At 45.3% G+C, this 27,257-nt stretch overlaps 2 protein-coding genes and 1 pseudogene across 3 annotated transcripts in view; 1 reads left to right on the forward strand and 2 right to left on the reverse strand.

Moving 5' to 3' along the window:
- WNT5B (Wnt family member 5B) overlaps positions 1-27,257 on the forward strand; it is a 109,665-nt gene that overhangs the window by 44,307 nt on the left and 38,101 nt on the right. The window lies entirely within an intron of this gene.
- FBXL14 (F-box and leucine rich repeat protein 14) lies at positions 8,247-13,504 on the reverse strand. Of its 2 annotated transcripts, XM_086714417.1 has the most exons (2): positions 11,486-13,504; positions 8,247-10,092 (listed from the first exon to the last, which is right to left on the reverse strand). In XM_086714417.1, exons 1-2 carry the CDS (start codon positions 12,682-12,684, stop codon positions 10,005-10,007), a joined length of 1,287 nt encoding a protein of 428 aa, XP_086570543.1. In that variant the 5' UTR covers positions 12,685-13,504; the 3' UTR covers positions 8,247-10,004. The 2 variants fall into 2 exon arrangements, with proteins under 2 accessions (XP_086570543.1, XP_086570542.1); XM_086714416.1 differs by having other exon boundaries at positions 8,247-13,502.
- LOC112867925 (tRNA-splicing ligase complex subunit RTRAF pseudogene) lies at positions 12,936-16,997 on the reverse strand (annotated as a pseudogene).

Genomic DNA, 27,257 nt, shown 5'->3' on the forward strand with positions numbered 1-27,257 from the left:
CCTCACCCACGAGATCCTGTTCTATGGTGGTTTTATAAATAAGGGCTTAAATGGGGTCAGAATAGGACCTGCATATTGCTTCCAAACCCTCTAAATCTTTTTGAAGTGATGGCGTTCAGAGATGACACCCTTCCACCAGGGGAGGGAGGCGTGGGGCTCTTGGGCTTGGGGAACTGGACGGCTGTACTGGTTCAATATGTCTAAGAGAAGGACCAAATGGAAAACAAAGTGGGGGGGGGGGTCCTTTGCTGCCCCCTATTCTTCTCTAGTAATCCCTTAAAAAATAATTGCAGACCCAAACCTCTGGCCTCTAGCACATTTTCCACTTGATTAGAGGCCTTTGTGAGGTCGGGAAAGGGACCCGCGGCCTTGTACATTGTGCTGAGGCCTGAAATGTCCAGCTGGGATTTTTTTCCATCAAAAGGGGATTTTAGTAAAACCATTATCAGGGGCTTAAAGGAGAAAAGCTGTTGAGCTGCAAGTGAGGGGGTAGATTAGCATTAGCAGGCTTGTTCTGGGCACTGGTGGAGGGGTGGGAAGGTGTCTGCAGCCCTGCGCACAAGTGCTGTGGTTTCTCTGCAATTCCCTGGCAGGTGTAGAGGCAGGAGTGGGCACAGGAGTGGGAGCTGCCAGGCTCGGGAATGGTCCATGGGGCTTTACCTCCAGGGCATCAAGTGCGAGGCAACCCAAATGAAGGAGGATTGCAAGAAAATGCAGGGTACCTGCTGAGTGGTATATGGGAGGCCCCAGACGTGCTTCATTGTAGGTTATGTGCCTCTATGTCACCTGGAACCCTCCCCCCACAACACACACACATACACCACTCTCTGGGCCCCTCTTTACACTCTCTGTAGATGGGGCAACCAGAACTCAAGGAGCCTGGAAGGGGCTGTGCTGGATCACTTTAAATTTTTTTTTTAAATGTTTATTTATTTTTGAGACAGAGAGAGAGCATGAACAGGGAAGGGGCAGAGAGAGAGGGAGACACAGAATCGGAAGCAGCTCCAGGCTCTGAGCCGTCAGCCCAGAGCCCGATGCGGGGCTCGAACTCACAGAGGGCAAGATCATGACCTCAGCTGAAGTCGGACGCTTAACCGACTGAGCCACCCAGACGCCCCTGGATCACTTTAAATTAAGGACGTGGATGTGTGTGTAGACACCTTTATTTCTGTGGGGCAGCAACAGAGGGGACAGAAGGTTAGGAGAGCAGCGGCAGTGGCTGCCCTGTGTGCAAATAAGTAGTCTGGCTGTGTGGACTGGCAGCCCTCTTGGGTCAGGGCTTGCGGAGTTACCTGAAATTGTCTTCTTGGGTTACTAGAGTTGTCGCAATACCTTCTTTGCTGAAACCGAGCATGCAAAGCTGAGCCGTGTGGAGCTGGTAGGCAGCTGGTAGGCAGCGTTCAGGCCACTGGAGCCAACCGCTGCCTGCAGGGCCCGTGTGAGGGATGTCACTCGCCAGCGGCCCTGGAAACGCCTGTTTTCTGTTTCTCCCCGTGTACACTGTCGCCCTAGCTTGCTTTCCCTGTACAACCAGGATGCGGGATAGAACATACCGCTCTCCTGACCGCAGACGCTGACGGCTGTGGGGGGTGGGGTGGCCCCTGTGTCGGAGCAGGATGCTGGCAGGTGCACAGGGCCGTCACCTTGCATGCACGTCCTCAGCCTCGGGCTCACCTCAGGCCAGCCTGGTGGCCTCGTAGCCGGAATGTTTGTCTCAAGTCGGATTCACACAAAGCAAGAGGGCCTGTCTTCTTGAAGATGTGGCTAGCCCAGGAGAGCTGTTCCTTGGAGGCTGTGAATCAAAGAGCAACCCTGCTAGTTCCTTCCAACGACCGTCCTGAGAAACTGCGAGTCTTTAAATAGTCTGTGCTTTCCCTCACTTAATTTCATTGCAATCGCTCTTGGGTTATTCTGGCTCCTCAGCCTGCCCTGTGTTGTCTTGTCCTCAGCCTCACGTGGAGGGATGCAGGCTCCCCGGCCGTGCTACCACCTCTCTTCTTTATTTGGGTTGCTGTCCCTCAGGCTGTGCTTGGCATGGTCACTAACAATGGCATATTTCAGCTACAATGTCCGTAGAGCTGTCTGGGGAGATTTTCTGCTTTTGTAAAACATTCATGGATGATGCCGGGATTGCTAATTTGCTTCGTGGCTGGGCCCTGAGTTCCAGAAGTTTTTCCTTTTCTCTCATTCTCCAACCCAAACTATCCTCTGTATTAGCTAATAAAGCTGTGCCCTCCACAGTGAATGCAGCTTGGTAGAAGTAGCCACGGGGGATATCCACCTTCCACCTTCCACATTTTCATTCCATGTTTGCACCAACTGCTCTTCAGATCCACGCTTTGATTCCCTGAGGCCAGACTACGGAGCACCTGGACAGCAAGAGCCCTCAGGCCTCTCCAGCCCTCAGCCTGCCCCTTATTGTGTGGCTTATGGAATCTGGCCAACTTGGCTCAGAAGTTCTTTTCTTTTTGTTTTAATTTCTCCTACCTTTTCCTAATGTCTGTTTTCCATAGGAAGAATTTAGGTATGTGAGCAACCTCACACCTTTATCAGGCTCTTAAACATTTTCAATGTCATAGACTCCTTTAGATTTTATGAAAACGTCTTCATCTGTAATAAAGATGCTCATTTTGTAATAAAAATAGACACTCCTAAAATTTTAAAAATACTTTTGTTTTTCCTCAAAGGCTCTCTAGAATTTTTCATTACAGATGATATGCACTTTTTTTTTTTTGCCATAAAAAAAAGCCAGAACTTCTACTCTTGCTGTTAAAACTCTCTCCACGGGGGCACCTCTCTCAGTCGGTTGGGCGTTCGACTTCAGCTCAGGTCATGATCTCACAGTCCGTGAGTTCGAGCCCTGCGTCGGGGTCTGTGCTGACAGCTCGGAGCCTGGAGCCTGCTTCGGATTCTGTGTCTCCCTCTCTCTCTGCCCCTCCCCTGCTCATGCTCTGTCTCTCTCTGTCTCAAAAATAAAAATAAAAACATTTTAAAAAATTAAAAAAAAAAACCTCTCTCCACGTATGACTAAAATTTCAGCCCATTTGTTCTCCCAAACTTCCCAAATATGACAATCTAACCAGATTTGTACAAGATGGTCTTTAAGAAAAATTAGAAATTGATGTTTGATTCCCACAGCCTCCAAAAGCAGAGCACTGTGAGCTAAATCAGGGAACCTTTCTGAGGTCACATCTGTTACCTTGCTCAGAGAACAAAGTGCTGTACACCTGGGCTCCTTTGAAGAGCTTCACTGATGTTTTAAAATTTAATTTCATCTTTTTGGTGATAATCCCTCCTTTGTCAGCTCTTAGACCCTGGGGAAATTCTTTGGGTTGGGGGGAAGATGGGGCGGGGGTGGTGACTGGAGGGCGTTTGTCTGAGGGGAAGGTTTGGGCGCCCCACTGGAAATAACCTCCAATTCGCAGACAATGCTGCCGCCTGCTGACAAAACATAGGGCTTGCAGGCTTTGTGGATAAATACGTTTCCTCTTTCTACTTTCCATCTTCCACATTGGAAAACAAATTTCCATTCATCTGTAGTAACTATGCTCTATTTTTCTGCCTTATAGTGGATTTTAAAATCATCTTAGTAGACTAGCGGGAAAGAAAAATACAAGGTTGGACTCCCAGCTACCTCTGATACTGGTGTAAACCTGATTCATAGCTGCGTCACAGTGGGGAGGATCAGTCTTGGGTGAGTGGGAAAGGTTTCTTGTTTTTTGCGGGGAGGGGGAAGGTCAAGGAGCAATGTAGAAGAAGTCAACATTTATTTTCCACCCCTGCCTTTCAGTAAAATGTAGTGCTTGACTTCTGTCTCCTAACTCGCATATATGCATTTTTTTCAATTTTTTAAAAAGATTTTATTTTTAAGTAATCTCTATACTCAACGTGGGGCTTGAACTTAAAACCCCAAGATCAAGAGTTGCATGCTCTACCGACTCAATTTTTGTTTCTAAACTAAGCAGTAATGAGGCTGTTTGCTGTTAAATCCTATGTCGTACTTACTCAAGTGAATTTCTGCGGCTCCTCTTGTGAGTCCACTGAAATTTAGACCTTCATGTGTGGGAAGAAGATAGGGCAGCTGTCTTCCTTTGGGCCATGCTGCTCTAATTGTCGCCAGTTGACTCTGAGTACAATGGCAGGGCATCTGGCTAAAGTGCACAGACGTCAGCTAGGGTTGGAAGAGCCAGTCATCTATTCCAGATTCACAGAATGAGGAGACCTTGTCTGCTTCCTGCAGCAGCAAGCTGTGAGCCTGATAAAGCTTACATCAGAGAATTTGGTCAGACCATTTTTACAGAGTATTCCTGAAACTCTCAAAATTGTGTGCATTTGGAATGAACTAGAAGAGCTAGAAATTATCACTTTAATTTTTTCATTTCCATGTTGTTTCCTTTGGACACACCTACTGGTCTGGTCCTCTTTTTTGTTGTTGTTTTTTTGGTTCACAGTAGTGAGCTTTTGAGCTATGAAGCTAAGGTTTAAAACACTGAAGTATAATGGAAGGTGCAAATTAGTTGCCTTCTATCTAAGAACATTAAGAATTTGAGAGGCATAACTGTTGTTAATTCCTCCCTTATTTCATCCATCTGTCCACTTTTAGCCTCAGTGATTTTACTAAAGATTCTAGGAATATTATGACTAATTCTTTTGGTTCCTCCCTATTTAGAGACCATTTCTCAAAAAGCAAATGGTAGCACACAAATGTGTGCATTAAAATGCCAGTTTAGGGTAAGGATTTCCTAAGGAGAAATATTATTATGGACGTTTGCAAATATTTTCATATTCTTTTCAGATGAGGAAAATAGTACTTGCAAGCCATGCTGAGTTATCCCTTGCTATTTATAACAAGTTAATCTGGTCTCAAAGAATGATTTTCCCACAGACCAGGTCCAGTGACTCGAATCCATGATATGAGTAGTAATTACTGACAGACAGCTGTGTGCGAGGGCCCGTCCTTCTGGAGTGTGGATTACATAAACTGAGGAGCAATAAACATAACAGAGTGCCTGATATTAACAAATTAGACCCTTGTACTCTTTCTGGACAAGAGGGATTTGTAACTAAAACATCTGGTAAGTCAAGCCTTTTTACCTTTGAATGAAGAGGAAATAGCTGGTGATCCTGCAACTTGATTCTACTTTATAAGGATTGTGTGACAGGCATTGTAGTGTGCTGAACATGTGCGAACTCTTAACACCAGCACAGATTTACAGCATTCGTACTTCGCATCACTATTTGTGACAAAGCAGTGTTCTGGAAACCGGCTCAATTCCTCTGAGGACAACAGGGGACAGATTTAACACTACTAGCTACTTCAGTACCCTAGAGCCCATTTACCAACTTGCACTAGTTTTCCAGCTTCTCAAATAACTCTATATATGATGCCGACAAGACATATCTAAGTTTGCACAACGTAATAATACATATTAAATAGTAGTAACTTTCAGCAGTTGGTGGGGTTTGTTTTTGTTTTTGTTTTTTCCCTACTCCCAATGAAAACAGGCCCTGGTTTAGCACCTTTCTGAAGCCAGGGGTTAGGGTGGCCCTTTACAATACCTCAGGGAAAGATCAAAGAGCTACCGGCATGCTTATCACCCTCTGAGGTGGTCAGTCAAGTCTGCAGCAGTCGGTTCTGATAAGTACTCCTCATATCACCGTGGCAAAACCTTACCTTTGTCAAGCCTCTCTCCCCATTTATAAAATTAAGTGTGCAGTATCAACCAGATTTGTGAAAACAAACATTTGAGACAGAAAGTGAACACTGTGTCTTGACTAAATTCTTCCAGCAGGTTGCATTCACATCCCTAACACTGTCCCCCCTTAAGTTTCTTTGCTGCTGCAGAAGACCTCATTCTTTTCTTTGCAACCGACACTATTTTCCACCATCACAAATAAAAGTGAACTTACAAGGATATGTGGCATTTGTGTTTTACACAATTATAGTCTAAGCACAATGAGATAATAAAAACAGAAGTCTTTTTTTAAGAAAAGAATGTGCAGTTTTCTGGGTTAACAAACAGCAAGCAGAGGAATTCCACTTCTGTTTTGTTTTATTTGTGGGGATGCTCAACATACCCCCACACTAGTGCTGCACAGTTAAGATCTCAAGCTTACTTTCTCTTCCACCTTAACAGGAAGACTTGACTTTACATATTACCAAATGTTCTGGGTTGGTACAGGCAACTCCACCAGGCAAAATCAGAGCAATCCCTGGAAAAGAGGAAAAGACTGAAACTGATCATTTGTGGACATTTAAATTTATCGTTGTCTAGAAATACTTGTTTTCTATGCAAGACCTGAAAGTACATGCTCTTTCCAGCTGTGCACTCACCTTTGCTAAGTTCTAAACTAGTAGTTGCCAGTGACCCAAATATGATGTCTTATCTGTTTGATACCACTTTTCAAAATATTTTAACTTGCTACATCATATTGGAACAAAAACAAGATATGTGACCCAAGCATAGGCCTGTGTTTGACCATAGCTTTCCAGTTTCTAATCCTGTGCTCCACATTATCTCAACAGAAAGCCTCACCCCTGCCTCCATAGGCGTTCAGAGGCATACAGAGTTTAGGCCTTGCCCTCTACTAAGTGGATAGAATGAACTTAAAAAGGACTGATGTGAGATGCAGGGAAGAGAAGGGCACCAGAGAGGGCGACTGATACATGACTTACTGTAGCCTCCCTTTCTCCAGCAGGGCAGCTGAGAGCAGAGGCCAGGGGCTCCCCCTTTCAGGGGACTGGCAAAAGACGGTTGTCAGAGGCTGCATGAGGTCTTGGTTTTGTTTTACAAATCCGATCTTTTAATCAAGAGGTTCTTATTCCTTGAAAACACAGTGGTCTCTGGGGGCCATACCTTTCCCCTTTGAAAACTTGAGTTCACATTTTCTAAGTCAAAAGTAAAAAAGGTTTTACTAATTCTGAGACCAGCGTCTATCTGTTAACTGCTGCAGGAAAGCACCAGGATTTAGGGAACAGGCCATACTTCAGTTTCCATATCAAGTGTCCTTTTTAAAGAGGAAAGTCCTTACCTTTAAAAGGAAACTCCAATAAAAGAAACATTTGCTTTTTCAGATCTTTGTTGATTTGAATCAGGAAAGAATATGATCAGTTTGAATTTTCTAAACTATTTAAAGACAGGCTGTAAGTTAGGCAAGCATCCCTGTCTCTGTTGCCAAATGTGGGGTAAATCAGGTGTGGGGCAGGGGGGGCTCCCCCACTTTAGGACTGAGGAATCCCACAGGAGGGAGTCCACAGCAGGGAGCATCATGCAACAATGCCCAGCACTTCTAGCTAGAGGCCTAGCATGGTCCTTATGGGGCTGCAGAAACTGTCTGGACCCCAGTGAGGTTGCACTGATAATCTTTTCCAGGCAGACTTCAAGGGCTATTGCCCAATGAGGCTCAGAAAAGAAAGGTATGTGGAGCCCTGTCCTCACCACTACCCAGTTTCTATGAGGTTTATTACTTCTAGATGATAAAGTTTACACTAAGGTCCTGTTTTGGTTTTTCACTTCTGAAGTTTCAGCAAATACCTGAACCAGGTTTTCCTGTTATTCTAAAAGTTGCCCTGAAGTGCTCTTTAACTTTTGTAGCGCCCACAAAACATCTTATTTTCAACGTTTTTTTTTTTTTTTTTAATTTATTTTTGGGACAGAGAGAGACAGAGCATGAACGGGGGAGGGGCAGAGAGAGAGGGAGACACAGAATCGGAAACAGGCTCCAGGCTCCGAGCCATCAGCCCAGAGCCTGACGCGGGGCTCGAACTCACGGACCGCGAGATCGTGACCTGGCTGAAGTCGGACGCTTAACCGACTGCGCCACCCAGGCGCCCCTCTTATTTTCTTTAGTGCTTCTAATTCCTGTAGGTATGGCGGAGATCAGATCCACCCATATTCCCTTTAAATAGTGCCCTGTGGCATGAGCTTGTCAGTTGCCACTCATTTCTGTGAGGTCACCTTACTGGAAACCAAGGTACAATTAGTAACTAAACCTTCTTAGGTACGGAAGGGAGCTGGACTTTGGAACTGGACTTGGTTTGAGTCCTGGTTCCCCTCAATTAGTGGCTGGGTGACTTAAGGCAAGTAGTATGCCTTATCTGGAAATAAGGATACCTGTTTCAACAGGTTGCTTTGAAGACTAAAAGGAGAAATATTCAGGTACCATGCAAAGCTTACCGTAGGTTCTCAACACATATTCATTTCTTTCTACCCATGAAGGTTGAGAGATAAACAGTTAACCTTGACTGATGAAAGTAAATGGTTTATTCATCGTTTCCAGAGACACTCCAGATATATTAAGCATACCCAGTTCAGCATGAGGACAGTAGGCCCATGATCTTAACTTTCAAACATTCATTCACCGACCTTTAATCAGGCTTATATTTATTTAGCCTTGCAAGTAAAAAACAAAACCAAACAGAAAAGTGGAAAACTTCCTGTTAGTTGGTAGGACTGTGTATTAAAATGAAGAATGTGAGCACAGAGTCTAAGACTTAGGAGGTGCTCAAATTTTGATGGACTGAATCTGTACAGTCATGCAGTCTGGGAGAAAGAAAGATCCTCTAAGAACTTAGAGCTTATGGAACCTTCATGCATTATAGTGCCAAATCAGAAAGCTGACCCTAATTCCAAGTCCAGACTTCTTATTAGGGTTCACACATCACCCCCCCGCCGCCCCCCCCCCCCCCGCCCCAGGCCATAAGCACTTGCAACCTAAGAGGGAAGAAAGAGATCCACACCTTCCCCAAAGAAAAGGAAGATGGATCTAGTGTCAGGCTCAATTAGACCCAATTGTGATAGCTCTCCAAAAAGGAACAATGCAGCTTTTGTGATAGGCTCCAGCAGAAAGCTTGGAAATTTTACAAAACAACCTTACCCCGAGAGAAACTTGGGTTCTAGCTCTCTTCCTGGAAAGAGGTGTCTTTGCAGGAAAGTTTTATACCACTCTTACTAGCTCTTGCTGGGATCAGTATTTTTGGTTTAAAAAAAACTCAGAAACAACGAGAAAGACCTATGTGAAACCAGGAATATGCACTGCTCCACTGTTTGAGTGATTATACCCTTCCACTTCCACAGGGTGTCGATTATTTAGTTAATGTCTACCAAAGGGAACTCTTTGCTAGAATTGTTGGTATTCATTTATCTGCCCTGAAGAATTCTAAGAACCCTCACCACAGTGGATCGAGTGGCCAGCTTCAGAGCTGGAAGTGCTTAAAATGCAAATGTGCAAGAACTCCTGGCCAACCTCCCCATCCCCCAGGAAAGTGCTTAAATACAGCCAGGCCTGGAGGAGAATGTTAAAAAGAGGGGCTGAACTGCCTTCCTCCTGTCCACTAGGACCCTCACTCACACTGTGAGATTCAGCATGCATGAGTGAGCAAGAGAGAGAGCGAGCAAGGACAGCGCTCTTTTAACTTTCTGAACAATGGCTTCAGTTCCCTCCACCCTTCACCATTTCACATCCTCCCCACACCCACTCAGAGTGGAAAGAAACCCCTCTTTCTCCCCTACTTCCACATCCCATGAGCCATTTTTCAACAGGACCCCTCGATCTCATTTCCACCCTGGGGAAACCGTGACTCTTACAGATCACGTTTTTAAAAAGTTCCATTTTGTTCAGCTTTTTAAAATTTCCATGTTGTTGACAGTTTAAAACCAAGAATTATACCAATCTCCAGTCCAGTCACATTTCTAGAAACAAAACATTTAGGTGTCAGTGGTAAACCTTATACAGAATAAATGTTTAACCGTGAGCTTACTCACACCACATAGGATGCACCAAACCTTATACCTTATTTCCTCTTAGAGTACACAAACAGCACCTCCTACTTTGGCGTGGGCCCAAACACACACTGCCTTCAAAATAATTCACAGATACAAGGTTTTTTGTTTTTGTTTTTTTTTTTCAAAAACATACTTCATATTTCCTCTTTTATTATATAAATATCAGTTTAACCTTTTACTGTAAGAATATAAACGTTTTAAGAGGATCTTTGTTATTATTTATACAAATTCACAAACAGTACAATTAATTGATAAAGGTCTCTGGGTTTCTTTAACTCCATGGTCTCGCAGGTTGCTGTGGAGGATTCTAAAAAAATAAACAAACAAACAAAAACTCCAACAGAAATATACATCCTACTCAAAAGCAATTTTTTTTTAAAGCCACGAGTCCCAACCCCCACCAAAATAAAGAAAGCCATCTATTCCTCCATTTAGAAACAGATTTTTGTAAAACCCACAAACTCCCATTTTATTAACAGAACAGAGATGAGACAGGAGTTTCAGTCTCCTCCCCTTCACGTTACAGCCCCAGGGGCTCTGTAGGCCAACTCTGCCCCTCTGCTTCCAACAGGAAGCCTCACTGTGTGACCTTTTTGTGGGGAAACTTGGAAGAGGGTGAGGGTAGGGCAGAATTTGCATATATAATAATCATTTTCAAGACACAATCTGCGTCTCAAGCAAACAAACAAAAGTTCAACTCTCATTTCTTCCACACATTTGTGCTATAAATTAAGTCAAGATTTATGGACACCATTGGGCCCTCAAATCCCAATGGACGGGGAGAAAAAATTCTAGCCAGAATGTGGAAGCGGACACACTGGATGGATGGGGTTTGGGAAGAAGCCAAAACAAAATGGACGTACAAACCCAATGGGCATCTTTCCAGTCTAGGCACAAAAATGTTTCAGTCTCAAAATATCTCTCTTGTAGAATTCCAGGGCTTCAGAGAAAAAAGTAAACTAAAACGAGGTAGCCAGACATATATATATGTATATATATATATAATTTATATATATATAATATATAGACTATATTCAGCAGAAAAAAAAAGGACCGTGATTTCGAATTTCTCTAAAAAATGAAAATAAGAAAGACAATAAAAAGGAAATGAACGTGAATAGCAGAGCACTGTAGGAGAAGGGAGGAGAAGAGCCTGGGATTAGTTACAAAGTGGAAGGAAGAAGGGTGAAAAGGCCGTGGTAGTTGGGTTTGCTCTTTATACATTTCAAAATAAAAACCAGATCACAGTATTCAAATGAAAGCTTAAGTGAAGGCAGACATTTTCCTCAACTCCCCAGGGTTTTAAGGACTAGTCACTCCCCACCCCCTCCTCCATTTCCAAATGCAAAGCAGTGGGGGATACAGTAGCTCAAACAGTCCTCCATTCCCCTGCTGAGAGGAGTGGGTGGGTAAGTAGCTGATTCAATCTCTCTATCCTCAGGGAAAAAGAGAGGGGAGTTAAGGTAGGGGTAGCAGAGGAACCCCAGATGCAATGAGAATCGGTGCATAGTGGGCCGAGGTGCTGGAGGAGGGAGAAAATGAGCCTGAGGCTTCGTGTCACTGCCCCCATCTCATCCACTACAATGATCTATGTGTAAGTGTGCATGTCAAGTGTTGGGGGGGGGGGGGGGGAGGGAGGTGTGGTGGTGACCGGAGGATGAACAGGGTGGGACAAGGGGAGCAGGTGCTGCTGCCCTCACCTGACCTTCTCACTGTCCGTCATCTGCCAGAGTCCTAGGTTGAGTACCTTGAGGCAGGGCAGCTGCGTGATGCGCTCCAGGCCACGCTTGGTGATTCGGGTGCAGCCATACAGGTCTATGCCAGTGAGCTGGCTCAGGTGCTCCGCGATCAGCTCCAGGCCCTTGTCTGTGATGCGCACACACTGTCCGATGTTGAGCGTGCGCAGCCCATGCATCTGCCGCACCATGCGGTTGATGCCATCGTCGCTGATGTGGCAGGAGCAGAGGGACAGGGACTTGAGGCCGTCCAGGCCCTGAGCTATGTAAGCCAGACTCTGGTCCCCCACCTTGTCACAGAACGACACATCCAGCCCCGAGAGGCGAAGGCTGCCCATGGCCAGATGCATGATGCCAGTGTCACTGATGTTGTCGCAGGAGCGCAGGTTAAGGCTGCGTAGGCTGCCCATGTGCGACAGGTGCAGGAGGCCCGCGTCCGAGATGCCCCCACAGAAACTGAGGTTGAGGAGCCTCAGGCCCGTCAGCCCCCGGGAGATGTGCTTTAGAGAAAGGTCAGTCAGCTTCTGGCAGTCCTGCAGCGTAAGCTGCTCCAGGCCCAGGCAGCCCTCGGCGGCGCTGCGCGTCATGCCGGCCAGGTGCCCTATGCCCACGTCCGAGAGGTGGCGGCAGCTGCGGAGATTAAGGCTCTTGAGGCGCTGCAGGCCCCAGGCGATGAGCAGGAGGCCGGTATTGGTGATGTTGCTGCAACCCCCCAGCTCCAGCACCTCCAGGCCCTTGAGGTACTGGGCTATGCGGCCCAGGCTGCTGTCGGTGATCTGCTTGCAGAGACTCAGGTTCAGGGCACGCAGGGAGCCGATCTCCTGCACAAACGCGTGGCCCAGCCCGTTGTCAGTGAGGTTGTAGCAGCCGCTTAGGTTGAGGCTCTCGATGTTGGCCATGCCCTGGATCACGTAGCTGAGGCTGCGGCGGAGGCTCAGGATCTGCACACGGCGGATACCCCGGGCCTGCAGGCTGGGGAACAGCGACGGGTTGGCCCGGCGCAGGTGCAGCTTGGCCTCCACCCCCCGCCACACCGACTTGTGGTAGGCGGCGTCCCGCCAGGCCGTGCACACCTGCGCCGCGCGCCCCTTATCCCGGACGTCCAGGTAGCCGAAGATCATGGCCAGCAGCTCGGGGAACAAGCACGAGATGTGGGTCTCCATCTTCCTCCTCCCCCCTCCGCGGCGCCGGGGGGAGGAGGCGCGGGCCCCGCCGCTCCTGCCCCGAGAGGCGACAAGAGCGGTTCGCCCCGGCCGCTGCCGCCGCCGCCTCGGGCCCAACGGACGGCTCCTCCCCGCCTTCCGGCTCCGGCCGCCGCCGCCGCTCCTCCTCCTGGTCCGTCCGTCCTTCCTTCCTTCCTGCCGGCTTCGCCTCCCTTCCCTTCCCTCCCCCCGCCCCGGGCTCCGCTCGGTCCTCACATCCCGGGCGGGGAAGGCGCCCTCTCACTCACTCCCGAGCCCGGCCGGGCCGCCGCCTCCGCCGCCTCCGCCGCCTCGGGTCTAACCACGCCGCGCTCGGGCCGCGCCGCTCCGCCCGCTCCGCCGCCGCTCCCACGCCCCCTGCCGCATCCTCTGCCTCCTGCCACTGCCGCCGCCGGCCGCCGCCGCTGCTGCTCCGGGCCGGGGGGCCCCGGGGGCTGCGAGCACGGGCTCCGGGCGCCGAGGAGGCTTCCTGCTGCCTTTGTCTCTCGCCCGCTTTTCAAACCTCCCAGCCCGGGCCGCCCGCACTCCGCCGCCCAGGCGGGGGGACCTGGAGGCCAATCCGGGCCACCGGGCGCACGTTCCTTCTCCCCCCCGCCGTCCGCGGCCAGTTGGGAGCTGCCGGCCCGGGCACGGAGGACGCCGCGGCCGGCGCGGCCGGAGCGCGGCTCGGCGCCGGGCCCGGAGCGAGCAGGCGGGCCGCGCGTTTGGTAGAGTCCGGGCCGGACCCCTCTGCCCGACTGCTCCTTCGCGCGTCCCCTCCCTCACTCCCGCCGCGCTCCCCCCCGCGCGCTCTCGCGCAATGGTACGAGCCTGCGCTGCCGGAACTGTCGGAGCCGTTACCCTGGAAACCGAGTTCTTCCTAGTCTGGCCGCCCCGATTTTTAACCCTGTAGGCGCCATTTGAGAGCAGCTGTCAGCCAGGCTCTTCCCCACCCTTCTCCTTTTCACCCCGTAGCCCGCTATTGAGCCATTCCCTTTCTGGGCCACGCCCCAACCCCATTCCTTCTCTTTTTCTTTGCTGCTGACGTCTGCGCAGTCTTTTCCCATAGTTTACCCCTGCAATTCCTGACCCCTACTTTACACCCTTCTCCCTTTATTATCCTTGCAAGACCCTCTTCCAGTGGTAGTACTCAATAATCATCACTCCGACTCTCCTTCCTTCTTTTACTGTCCTTAATGCCCCTTAACATGTCTCTGCTATCACACTCCCAATTCTTCCAACGGGGCTGTTTCCTACGATTCCTTTCTCTCCAGTCTTGTGCCTCAAATTATGAAGAAACTCGACTTTATTCATCTCTGCCCTAGCTTATCACTGACCCTCTCCGGCCCTCATGCTAGAGGTATCCATTACTGCTTCCATCTAGCATCTTCTGGTTGTGTCCCATACGCCTCTGTGAGTACTTTATACATCAAAACTTCCCTCCACTTCCGCACTTGGCTGCTGAACTGTGAACTGAACTGTCGGGAGCGCCACAGATGTCCTCCCATCTCCTCAGCCTGCTTTACACTTAGAAGGGAGCAGCCGTCCCTAAGCCTTGTTTTGTGATCTTTTCCTTTCTCCCCAGCCTTTTAGACTACATACAGTTTTACGGACAGTTGTATGATAGTATATTTGTATGTACAAACACAAAGATACTGTTTAAATAAAATACAATGACTATTGGGCTTGGTTTAAAATGCTCCAAGCAAATGTCTGTTGGTCTGTCAACTGTTTCATTGAACCAGGGCAGTGCTCTCTTCTATAATGTGGCTCCTGAGTCTTAAATGCCACACTGAATATAGGATTTCAGAGTTTCCTTTTAACTATCCCCAAACCATGAATCTTTGCATCAGAGAAAATGACCCTATTTTTAATGAACTTATGGGTCCGTACAACTTGATACAGGACAACCTGATCTGTTTATCGGAAAAGGAAAATGGTTTCATTGATTGTTTGAGGACCTGAACAAAATTTTGAATGGGCTCCATTTTCAGTATATGAGATTAGCTTTTGGCCACTTCTCTTTGCTCAAGAGACCAATACAAGTGCATACAGATTCACTAATAGGCATAATATATATTACACACACCCCATCCACCTCTCCTATTTCTTAAAAATTTTTTTAAAGTTTTCTTTATTTTGAGACAGAGCGACCTTGTGCACACAAGTGGGGGAGGGGCAGAGAGAGGGAGAGAGAATCCTAAGCAGGCTCAGCACCCTCAGTGCAGAGCCCTAACCCACAAACTGTGAGATCACGACCTGAGCCAAAGTCAGAGGCTCAACACTCAACTGACTAAGCCACCCAGGTGCCCCTACCTTTCCTGTCTGTAAATCAGGAAATGCAGAAGCAAAAACTCTTACACATTTGCCACCTCACCCACATTACACATGATGTGAGGCCCATAGATTTTTATAACCTCTCTAAATAATGGACTGTACTGTTAGTCACCTAGATGATCCAGATGTGCTGAGGCAATAATTTCAGGCCATACCTGAGCCAACACTCTTCTCCTAGAGTGTATCTGGCCTTATGTTTGTCTCAGTCACTTATGACTAAATTTTTACCTTAAACTCTACATGAAAGTCACTTTTTTGTCATTCTGTAGATGTAGATGTATTTGTATTCATGTCAAAGTATCAGTCCGAAACAACTTAATCCTACTTAACACAAAACAAAGTGCTAGACCACACATGGGGTAGGGGGAGCGGATTTGTAAACTGGGAGCATGACCTGAAGAAAAGGAGCTTACTGGTTTTCCTCCTCTAGACAGGGTATTGTTCTCAATTCTGAAGAGTCATTCAGTGATGCCCAGAAACACTTTCTCTAGAAGTTGGCCACTTGATCCTAGTTCTACCAAAACTTTTTCCTGAGTTTTATTAATACAGAGCCTTTTGTTGAAGACGTTCAAACATATTTCAAGGATTTGCAGTAATATGATTATTTTCATGTTCAACAAATAGGAAAATAAACATCAAGAAGCATCTCAGAAAATGAACATTAGTGGAGAAAAGGAAGTGTGGCATCAAATGAGCCCTATGCTGTCTGGAGATATGGTGACTTTTTATAGCATTGAGAAAATGTCTCCCCTTTCTGGGTGTCAGTTTCCTTATGTAACAGTAGGGTGATTTGACTGGATAATCTTCAGGGACCTTTCCAGTATTAACACCCTGGGAGACCATGAGCCTAGATTAGTCCTACTGGCTTCTCAACCCTGGAGCTTGCGCATTGTTCTTGAGACAGGCCAGAGTTTAAAATATTTTCACATGCAATGGCTCCTTGGGGATTTTGGTTTAGGCTCAGATTTGGGACACAAAAATGGACGGAGCATATTAGAGAGCAGAGACCTTGATTATCTGAGAAAGATGGATACCAATGTAGAAAATCCTGTGGATAGCTGTTCATTCCCCGCCCCCCCCCCCCCCCCCGCCACTTTGCTGAACTTTATTAAAGCAAAAGCAAAGGTAAATCTCTAGAACATAGTCAACTTTCTGGGATTCTTCCCTCAAAAATATGACAATCGATTTCCAAACACATGCTAGAGTGTACATGGTTCCCAACTATACTTGTCAGTGAGAAGCTGAAATCCTAAGATGTACATCTTCCAACTGTCTGTGGTCTGTCTTTGGATCAACAGTAATTGCCTGAACAGCTACTATGGCTTCATTAATTTTTGCTGTAGGTCTCTGAGCTCTTCTATGTGCAGCAATTACAGATTTTGAGCACTTCATTAACAACTGCATCTCCAGTGTCAAAACCAAGAATATATTTATCTAAAGTAACAGGCAAACCCTCTTTTGTTTGATTTGCTTTAGCAACTGCATCCTGCTCAGGTGCTCCTGGACCAAAATGCGAGTTGCCTTAAGCATTACCAGGTAACCATTAAGATGCTGAATCTGAAGAAAGTTAGCCAAAGCCATTACACCAGCCTTAAGATCAGGATTATTTACATCCAAATTGATCAGTGCCTCTACACTGTCAGCATTTTTTGTATTATCAGGTAGCAAGCCCTTGTATTTTTCAGCATTGTCTCCATACTCAAGTCTAACGGCTAAACCAAGAAGCCAGTTACTTCTTGTTGATCTTGAATCTTGAAAGGACAGTTAACATGTCTGAGATACTTTTCAAAGGACTTGGACCAGTCACTGCTGTGGATGTTTCTTAAACTACCTCTGCCTTCAATCTTGTGGTGTTTGATTTTCTGGTCTTCAAGTCAAACAATAAGGTTTCTAAATTCTGTTTCAGTTTTTCAGTTGAAGCCAGCAGGGTTGTGGTAGTTGAGGGCCATCAGCTTGCCTTGGAACGTGGTCCCTGCTTCTTGCTTTGGTTCCCTGGGCGTGGGTTGGGAGAGGGGAGGCAAGGAGGGGCAGGCAGCCCAGGCACTGTTCATGTTCTAAGGACTTGTTCAGATTTTCGTATATGGTTCAATAAGTTGCAACCAGAAAGGAGTTTTTTTCTGAATGAGCTATTCTGTATAGAAACAAAAATGAGAGCCCTGTATAAGAAGTCTCTCCAAAACCTTATCAAGAATTTTAAAGGAACTAGATTTTCAGATGGGTGTGTTTTTCATCTGGGTGAGGCCTGGGAAAATTGAGAGGCCCAACCCGGATATCAAGCTTACTTAAGGGTGTGTGTACTTCCTCGTTCAGAGAAGGAAGATCTGGCAGGAAAGATCGGAAGAGATCTGCAGCTTTTTAAAGTCATTCAAAAAAATATAGATCCAAAACTAGTGACCCTGAGTGTAGCTGGTAAGTGTTGGATCAAAGGAGTTAAAATATGTTGTGTGTGTTTTGTATTAACTCTAAAGTATCCATGGCACTACTGTGTAGTAGACACTCTGTAAAGGTTTTTGAACTGAAATGAATGAGAACAGTAATAACATAATATCTTTATGAAAGACTTCATGCATATCAAAACGTCTCCAAGAATCTGGACAACCAATAGCAACGGACATCTGAGGTTTATAATATGGTACCTTTCCAACTACTTTCCAACTTCAAGATTTCTTGATGGAAACATTCTTTCTATTCCTTCCTAGTCCAGTAAAACCTTGGATTGCGAGTAACTTGTTCTGCAAGTGTTCCGCAAGATAAGCAAACATTTCTAATAAATTTTAACTTGATAAAAAGAGCTATGTCTTGCAATACAAGTAGTATGTGAGGTCGAATGTCACATGATCATAACTGAGCCAATGGTTCTTCAAATTTGCTTTGATATATAAGTGCTTTGGATCACAAGCATGTTTCTGGAACGAATTATGCTCGCAAACCAAGGTTTTGCTGTATTACTAAATGAGAGTTTCTTGGGGCATCTCTCAGACATTTCTCCAAAGAAGATATACAAATGGATAATGAGCATATGAAAAGATGCTAAACATCAGTGATTGTTAGGGAAATGTAAATCAAAAGCACAATAAGATACCACTCACATCTATTAGGATTGATACTATTAATAAAATAGAAGATAACAAGAGTTGGTGAAAATGTAGAGAGACTGGAACCCTGGCATACTGTTAGTGGGAATGTAGATGGTTCAGCCCCTGTGGAAACTAGTATCGTGGATCCTCAAAAACTTAAAAATAGAATTACCATAGGGGTGCCTGGGTGGTTCAGTCGGTTGAGGGTCTGACTCTTAATCTCAGCTCATGTCTTGATCTCAGGATGGTGAGTTCGAGCTCATTGGGCTCCACACTGGGCATGAAACCTACTTAAAAAAAAAAAATTAAACAGAACGAACATTTTGAAATAAAGATGTGAATAAAAGGAAAAAATCGATGAAAATTGTTCTCATATCAACAAATTGCCAGGAATACCCTGAAATATTTGTTTACTCTTCCTAGGTTATTAATTTGCTATATCCTGTAAACATGGGCTTTATCCACCACAATAAAAATAAGGACTTGGGGTCTGGGTAGCTAGAGCCCTCTCATTAGGATAGCTGTGCACTTTATTATTATTATTATTACTATTACTATTATTATTATTTGAGGGGGGCAGAGGGAGGTTTCCCAAGGAATTTATTTGGGCCAACTTGGGGACAGGGAAGCTTTGCATCTGGAAGAAAATGTTGGGCCTTTTGGTGGTGAAGTGTGGCTCTCCCTGGGGCCACAGGACCAGATGGGACAGTGGGAACTTGATCTTGGAGTCCTGGAACTGCTTGGCTGCCAGTGGGCTGCCCTTGCTGGCTGCAGTCCTCACCTTCATGATCTGGATCGAGTGAGCGCTGTGCCAGTGCCTATGTCAGGACAGCACCGGGTGCCAGAGCCTGCAGTGGTCGGTCCCCATACTTCGGGTACGTGCCGTGGGTGCCGTTGCTGGAGTCATAGCGCAGCCAGGCTCTGAAGCTCTTCCCCCACAAGGGGCATTTCTTGCACCCCTGTCTGCAGCAGACAGTTGCACCTGAAGACTTTTTCGTCTTCCTCAGCTGAGACACAAAGTACCAGAAAGAGGGGCTTGGTCCCAATATGATTAGGTGCAAAAGATTCCCTGGCCATAGAGGGGCTGAGTGCTGCATTGGAGGTGGGCAGGCCGACCCCCACCACCTTGGACCGTTGCAGGGTGCCCGAGGCCTTCGTGGGGCACTCTCGGCCTGTCACCACCACCATGAAAGGCGACTGTGCACTCTATTGTCTGAACTAGAAAAATTCATGAGAGTGAAAGGGATTGCCAATAATGATCACCCCCAGATGAATGGTCACTCCCTCCTTCTACCCTGGAAGTGGGGTTGCCATTTGTAAGTTGTAATTTGCAACTTTTGAGTATTAACTTTAATGTATGTTTTCATATTTTCAGGCACCTAACCAAAGGATTAGAAGTACTCTGATAGTGGGGTGCCTTGGTTAAGCATCCCACTCTTTTTTGGGGCACCTGGGTGCTCAGTTAAGCGTCCGACCTCAGCTCAGGTCATGATCTCACGGTTCGTGAGTTCGAGCCCCATGTCGGGCTCTGTGCTGACAGCTCAGAGCCTGGAGCCTGCTTTGGATTCCATCTCTCTCTCTCTCTCTCTCTCTCTCTCTCTCTCTGCCCCTCCCCTGCTCATGCTCTGTTTCTCTCTCTCAAAAATGAATAAACTTAAACAAATTTTTTTTAAAAAAGCACCCCACTCTTTTTTTTTAAATACGAAATTTATTGTCAAATTGGTTTTCATACAACACCCAGTGCTCATCCCAACAGGTACCCTCCTCAATGCCCATCACCCACTTTCCCCTCCCTCCCATCCCCCATCAACCGTCAGTTTATTCTCAGTTTTTAGGAGCCTCTTATGGTCTGGCTTCCTCCCTCTCTAACTTTTTGTTTTTCCTTCCCCTCCCTCATGGTCTTCTGTTAAGTTTGTCAGGATCCATATATGAGTGAAAACATATGGTATCTGTCTTTCTCTGCCTGACTTATTTCACTTAGCATCACACTCCAGTTCCATCCATGTTGCTACAAAAGGCCATATTTCATTCGTTCTCATTGCCAAGTAGTATTCCATTGTGTATATAAACCATAATTTCTTTATCCATTCATCAGTTGATGGACATTTAGGCTCTTTCCATAATTTGGCTATTGTTGAAAGTGCTGCTATAAACATTGGGGTACAAGTGCCCCTATGCATCAGCACTCCTGTATCCCTTGGGTAAATTCTTAGCAGTGCTATTGCTGGGTCATAAGGTAGATCTATTTTTAATTTTTTGAGGAACCTCCACACTGTTTTCCAGAGCGGCCGCACCAGTTTGCATTCCCACCAACAGTGCAAGAGGGTTCCCGTTTCTCCACATCCTCTCCAGCATCTATAGTCTCCGATTTGTTCATTTTAGCCACTCTGACTGGCTGGTATGAGGTGATATCTCAGTGTGGTTTTTATTTGTATTTCCCTGATAAGGAGTGACATTGAGCATCTTTTCATGAAGCATCCCACTCTTGATTTGAGCTCAGGTCATGATCTCACGGGTTCATGGGATCAAGCCCTGAGTTGGGTTCTGTGCTGACAGTGTGGGGCCCGCTGGGGATTCTCTCTCTCCCACTCTCTCTGCCTCTCCCCTGCTCGTGCACTCTGTCTCTCTCTCAGAATGAATAAATAAACTTAAAAAAAAAAAGAAATACTTTGATAGAATACCAGCTATTATTTGTTAATATTAACAAAAACCTTAGATACTTGTTACAAAGCAGATAGCATCTTCGAAAAAAAAAAAACCAAAACAAACCTGTGTTGTAAATATAGCTATTTCCAGGGCAATGAACACCTAAAAAGGTGGATTTTCACTCATTCAGTAGTTCAGGAAATGTTGAAACAATTTTTGTGCACTGCTCGGTGCTTTGAAGCAGACAAAGATGTTGAAGTGATGTTTCTGTCTTTAACGATTTAGACCAAGCAATGAGCTAGAAAACGCCTACTCATAGTGATGTGTCTGTTGGTGTTACAGTGCCGACAGAGTGATAGAAATAAAATGTTTCCATTGAGAGGGTAACCATAGGGAAGCCTAGAATTTATGAATCGTTTTGATGGAAGGAAGGTCATTACATCAAGTAGAAACTTGTTTAGACAACAGGCTGAAATTTTTCCTTACTTGTTTGGAAAGAAATAAGAACACTGTAACAGCAGCCATACATTGTCATACTTTGTTATGGTTCTTCCCCTTTGAGACACCAGGTTAATTTTAAAAATCATCTTTTCGAAGAATTTTTGGCTTTTTTTCCCCTCAAGAATAAAGAAACTTTAATTCTTTTTTTTCTAATTTTTTTTATGTTTATTTATTTTTGAGAGAGAGAGAGAGACAGAGACAGAGAGAGCACGAGCAGGGGAGGGGCAGAGAGAGAGGGAGACACAGAATCCCAAGCAAGCTCCAGGCTCCGGCTGTCAGCACAGAGCCCAACACGGGGCTCGAACTCATGAATGGTGAGATCATGACCTGAGCCAAAGTTGGATGCTCAACCGACTAAGCCACCCAGGCGCCCCAGGAAACTTTAATTCTTATTCATCTGGAATTAGAATTCAGTATCTGAAGTCAGAAAATTTTAGTTCATGGTTTGGATTTTCTGCTGTGTTTACAAACCCGATTGCCCTGAAAAAATTTTTTCTTGATTGGCAGTCTTTCTCCTCATTTGCCCAATTCACTGCTCTCTGACAATAGAGCTTGATAGTACACATCCAGGCAGGGATGGAGAAGAGGAGCCATTCAGTGTTCTGCCTGGCCCCTTAAAAGGCCCCTTAAAAGGTGCAAAGGTGGTTCCCACGTGTGTCTCCCGTAAGTGCTTGCGACATGGCAGCCCCTGAGGTCACCTCTGTTCCCAAGATAGCATCATGAGCTAAATCTACACCAGATTTGGAGTCTGAAGTTGTGCATTAGAATCCTAGCTCTCCTATTATAATAGACACATGGCCTCAGGCAAAGTGACTGAAATTCTTTGAGCTTCAATTTCCTCATCTATAAAGTGAAAGTAATTCCTTTCACAGAGCTGTTGTCCAAATTCCCTGAGGAAAAAACAATCCACAGGAAAGGAAGGGCCTAGTGTAGGACCTGGCACATAGTAGAGATCAAATAAATGCTGTGTTTTGGGTTTTCTTTTATAAATGCACTGTGGGGGAAAAGAAAAACCCACACAGGTGTGCCCTCAATTTGTACAGATATACATTTGCTGACAGTTGAACATTTTTTTAAACGTTATTTCCTGTTTTTAAGAAATGTGCAGGTTAAAGGGGTGGAAACACAGCAAAAGTGCAAGAACATAATAAAATGATCTTTCAGTTAGAGCAAGCCATCTATCTCTCTCCATCTCATTTTCTCCTCCAAAAGTCAGGAAGAGCAGCAGATTCCATTCAGTCACCAAGAAATGGTCCCAGACCACTTCTGCCAGAACAGCATCCATCCTGTTGCCTTCAATGTATGATCTCACTACCAACTCTCACACTCTTGCTTGGAGCCACGGTTCTCAAACTTGAGCAGAATGACTTCGAACACTTCTGAGTCAGAAGGTCTGGGGTGGGGCCGAGAATTGGCATTTCCAACACGATCCCATGTGATGTTGATGCTGTTGACTGGGATCACAGCACTGACAACCCTGGTGAACTTCCTACTACCCAGTTTTCTTTCCCCTGCTTTAAGACTTGTATTAAGGAGCGCCTGGGTGGTTAAGCATCCGACTTAATCTCGCAATTTGTGGGTTCGAGCCCTGCGTTGGGCTCTGGGCTGACAGCTTGGAGCCTGGAGCCTGCTTTGGATTCTGTTGTCTCCCTCTCTTGGCCCCTCCCCCACTCACACTCTGTTTCTCTGTCTCTCAAAAATAAATAAACATTAAAAAAAAATTAAACTCAAGCTATTCCAAGAAATAGAAAGGGAAGGAAAACTTCCAGACTCATTCTATGAAGCCAGTATTACTTTGATTCCTAAACCAGACAGAGACCCAGTAAAAAAAGAGAACTACAGGCCAATATCCCTGATGAATATGGATGCAAAAATTCTCAATAAGATACTAGCAAATCGAATTCAACGGCATATAAAAAGAATTATTCACCATGATCAAGTGGGATTCATTCCTGGGATGCAGGGCTGGTTCAACATTCGCAAATCAATCAACGTGATATATCACGTTAACAAAAAAAAAGAGAAAAACCTATGATCCTGTCAATCGATGCAGAAAAGGCCTTTGACAAAATCCAGCACCCTTTCTTAATAAAAACCCTTGAGAAAGTCGGGATAGAAGGAACATACTTAAAGATCATAAAAGCCATTTATGAAAAGCCCACAGCTAACATCATCCTCAACGGGGAAAAACTGAGAGCTTTTTCCCTGAGATCAGGAACACGACAGGGATGCCCACTCTCACCGCTGTTGTTTAACATAGTGCTGGAAGTTCTAGCATCAGCAATCAGACAACAAAAGGAAATCAAAGGCATCAAAATTGGCAAAGATGAAGTCAAGCTTTTGCTTTTTGCAGATGACATGATATTATACATGGAAAATCCGATAGACTCCACCAAAAGTCTGCTAGAACTGATACATGAATTCAGCCAAGTTGCAGGATACAAAATCAATGTACAGAAATCAGTTGCATTCTTATACACTAACAATGAAGCAACAGAAAGACAAATAAAGAAACTGATCCCATTCACAATTGCACCAAGAAGCATAAAATACCTAGGAATAAATCTAACCAAAGATGTAAAGGATCTGTATGCTGAAAACTATAGAAAGCTTATGAAGGTAATTGAAGAAGATTTAAAGAAATGGAAAGACATTCCCTGCTCATGGATTGGAAGAATAAATATTGTCAAAATGTCAATACTACCCAAAGCTATCTACACATTCAATGCCATCCCAATCAAAATTGCACCAGCATTCTTCTCGAAACTAGAACAAGCAATCCTAAAATTCATATGGAACCACAAAAGGCCCCGAATAGCCAAAGTAATTTTGAAGAAGAAGACCAAAGCAGGAGGCATCACAATCCCAGACTTTAGCCTCTACTACAAAGCTGTCATCATCAAGACAACATGGTATTGGCACAAAAACAGACATATAGACCAATGGAATAGAATAGAAACCCCAGAACTAGACCCACAAACGTATGGCCAACTAATCTTTGACAAAGCAGGAAAGAACATCCAATGGAAAAAAGACCGTCTCTTTAACAAATGGTGCTGGGAGAACTGGACAGCAACATGCAGAAGGTTGAAACTAGACCACTTTCTCACACCATTCACAAAAATAAACTCAAAATGGATAAAGGACCTGAATGTGAGACAGGAAACCATCCAAACCTTAGAGGAGAAAGCAGGAAAAGACCTCTCTGACCTCAGCCGTAGCAATCTCTTACTCGACACATCCCCAAAGGCAAGGGAATTAAAAGCAAAAGTGAATTACTGGGACCTTATGAAGATAAAAAGCTTCTGCACAGCAAAGGAAACAACCAACAAAACTAAAAGGCAACCAACGGAATGGGAAAAGATATTTGCAAATGACATATCGGACAAAGGGCTAGTATCCAAAATCTATAAAGAGCTCACCAAACTCCACACCCGAAAAGCAAATAACCCAGTGAAGAAATGGGCAGAAAACATGAATAGACACTTCTCTAAAGAAGACATCCGGATGGCCAACAGGCACATGAAAAGATGTTCAGCGTCGCTCCTTATCAGGGAAATACAAATCAAAACCACACTCAGGTATCACCTCACGCCAGTCAGAGTGGCCAAAATGAACAAATCAGGAGACTATAGATGCTGGAGAGGATGTGGAGAAACGGGAACCCTCTTGCACTGTTGGTGGGAATGCAAATTGGTGCAGCCGCTCTGGAAAGCAGTGTGGAGGTTCCTCAGAAAATTAAAAATAGACCTACCCTATGACCCAGCAATAGCACGGCTAGGAATTTATCCAAGGGACACAGGAGTACTGATGCATAGGGGCACTTGTACCCCAATGTTCATAGCAGCACTCTCAACAATAGCCAAATTATGGAAAGAGCCTAAATGTCCATCAACTGATGAATGGATAAAGAAATTGTGGTTTATATACACAATGGAATACTACGTGGCAATGAGAAAAAATGAAATATGGCCTTTTGTAGCAACGTGGATGGAACTGGAGAGTGTGATGCTAAGTGAAATAAGCCATACAGAGAAAGACAGATACCATATGGTTTCACTCTTATGTGGATCCTGAGAAACTTAACAGGAACCCATGGGGGAGGGGAAGGAAAAAAAAAAAAAAGAGGTTAGAGTGGGAGAGAGCCAAAGCATAAGAGACTGTTGAGAACTGAGAGCAAACTGAGGGTTGATGGGGGGTGGGAGGGAGGAGAGGGTGGGTGATGGGTATTGAGGAGGGCACCTTTTGGGATGAGCACTGGGTGTTGTATGGAAACCAATTTGACAATAAATTTCATATATAAAAAAAAATTAAAGACTTCCATTAAATGATACTTCCTAAAGTCTCTCCCTTTTTAGCAAAATAAAAATAATTCACAGAAGAAAAAAAACGATGTTTCCCACCACTCATCTTTCATCTTTTAGATCATAAGCTCATGATGACTGAATTTTTCCCCCCAGTGATAGAGTGAAAAGAATATAGGTTTTGTAGTCAGATTCTGGTTTAAAATCTTGATTCTATCACTTATTACTTCTGTGACATTGGACAAATTATTTTAATCAGTTGGAGCCTTGGTTTTCTTACTATGAAATGGGACTAGTGATTTTTGTATCTTGGGAGTTTTGTGAGAGTACAGTTCCTGACCATAATGAAAATAGCTAATATTTATTGAGCATTTATTGTGTATTAATCATTCTTTTAAGGTCTTTACATATATGGACTTATCTATTCTTCACAACAGCTAAATAGTACAGGCTAGCAACAGCTAATCAGTTAATAAGTGGAATCTGAACTAAGAAGAAAAGTCCATTTTACAGATGAGGAAACTATGGCACAGAGAAGTAACTTGCTCAAGACAAAACAGGTAGCGGAACTGGAATCTGAACTTTCATTATACTGAACATCATTATACCTTGCTAGGATGTGGTTTCTGTATGACATCAAAGAAGAAGGGGTCCAGGAAAAAATTTGTTAACAGTGAATGAGATAGTGACTGTACTGTAAGCAATATTGGGCCAGGGCAAGGTGTGGCTTTCACACAAAACGCTTGAAGACACTGTTTGATTTGCTAGCCAAGGTAGGTTGGTATTTGTGTGCCTGTGTGTGTGTGTGTGTGTGTGTGTGTGTGAGAGAGAGAGAGAGGGGGGGGGGGGGAGAGAGAGAGAGAGAGAGGGAGAGAGAGAGAGAGAGAGAGGAGAGAGAGAGAGAGAGAGGGAGCGAGGGAGAGCGGGAGAGAGGGAGAGAGAACATGTGCAAGCCTGTGTGATGTGCACACTGTGGGTAGATATGTTGATAATCCATTTTACATCTCCAGACCTACAGCTGGATGCCTGGCTGGCTCTGGCCTTGTAGTGTCCCCAAGGAATGCACTTGTGTGTAATTATGTCACCCTCTAGTGGTTACTTCTCCATTAGCCCTTCCTCCATGAAACCGCCACTCCGTGTCAGTGCTTCTTCCAAATGAGACTCAGTGAGCAGAACCTGAGGGACACTGCACGGAGGGGCTGAGAGAAGGGGAGCATGGCCCAGGGCAAGAAGAGAGAGGAAGAGTGTGAAGGAAGGGAACGCACCACTGGAAATAACCAGTAGTTCACTTCTGGCAGGGGAAGAAGGGGAGGCAGGAAAGGCAGAACATTTTGGAGCAAGGGGGGCAAGGAAGGAAGATGGGCTCAAGTGAGAGTCCTGATATCACTTTTCACCCAGTACCATTTGTATTTATGGGATGGGACAGTTAGTGCATCTAGAGCTCTTTCCAGAGCTTCAGTACTGAGGGCTGAAGTGGGATTACACAAGGAATATTCTTAGCCAGTTTCAATTCTCTTTTCCAAGGGAAGTAAGCACAGACTGTGGGGCTAACAAAGGCTGGCTACTTTCCAGGTTTTCACCACCCTGGAATGGACAGCTAACTTTCCTCCTTCTCCGTAGCCTGAGGCTGTGTTCTCTCTGCCAGTGAAGGTCATCCTCATAGATCTGTCATATCTTGATAAATATTTCA

The sequence above is a fragment of the Puma concolor genome, chromosome B4 (genome assembly GCF_028749965.1).
Source record: "Puma concolor isolate L17-30 chromosome B4, mPumCon1.1.hap2, whole genome shotgun sequence".
In the NCBI taxonomy this organism is placed as follows: Eukaryota; Metazoa; Chordata; class Mammalia; order Carnivora; family Felidae; genus Puma; species Puma concolor.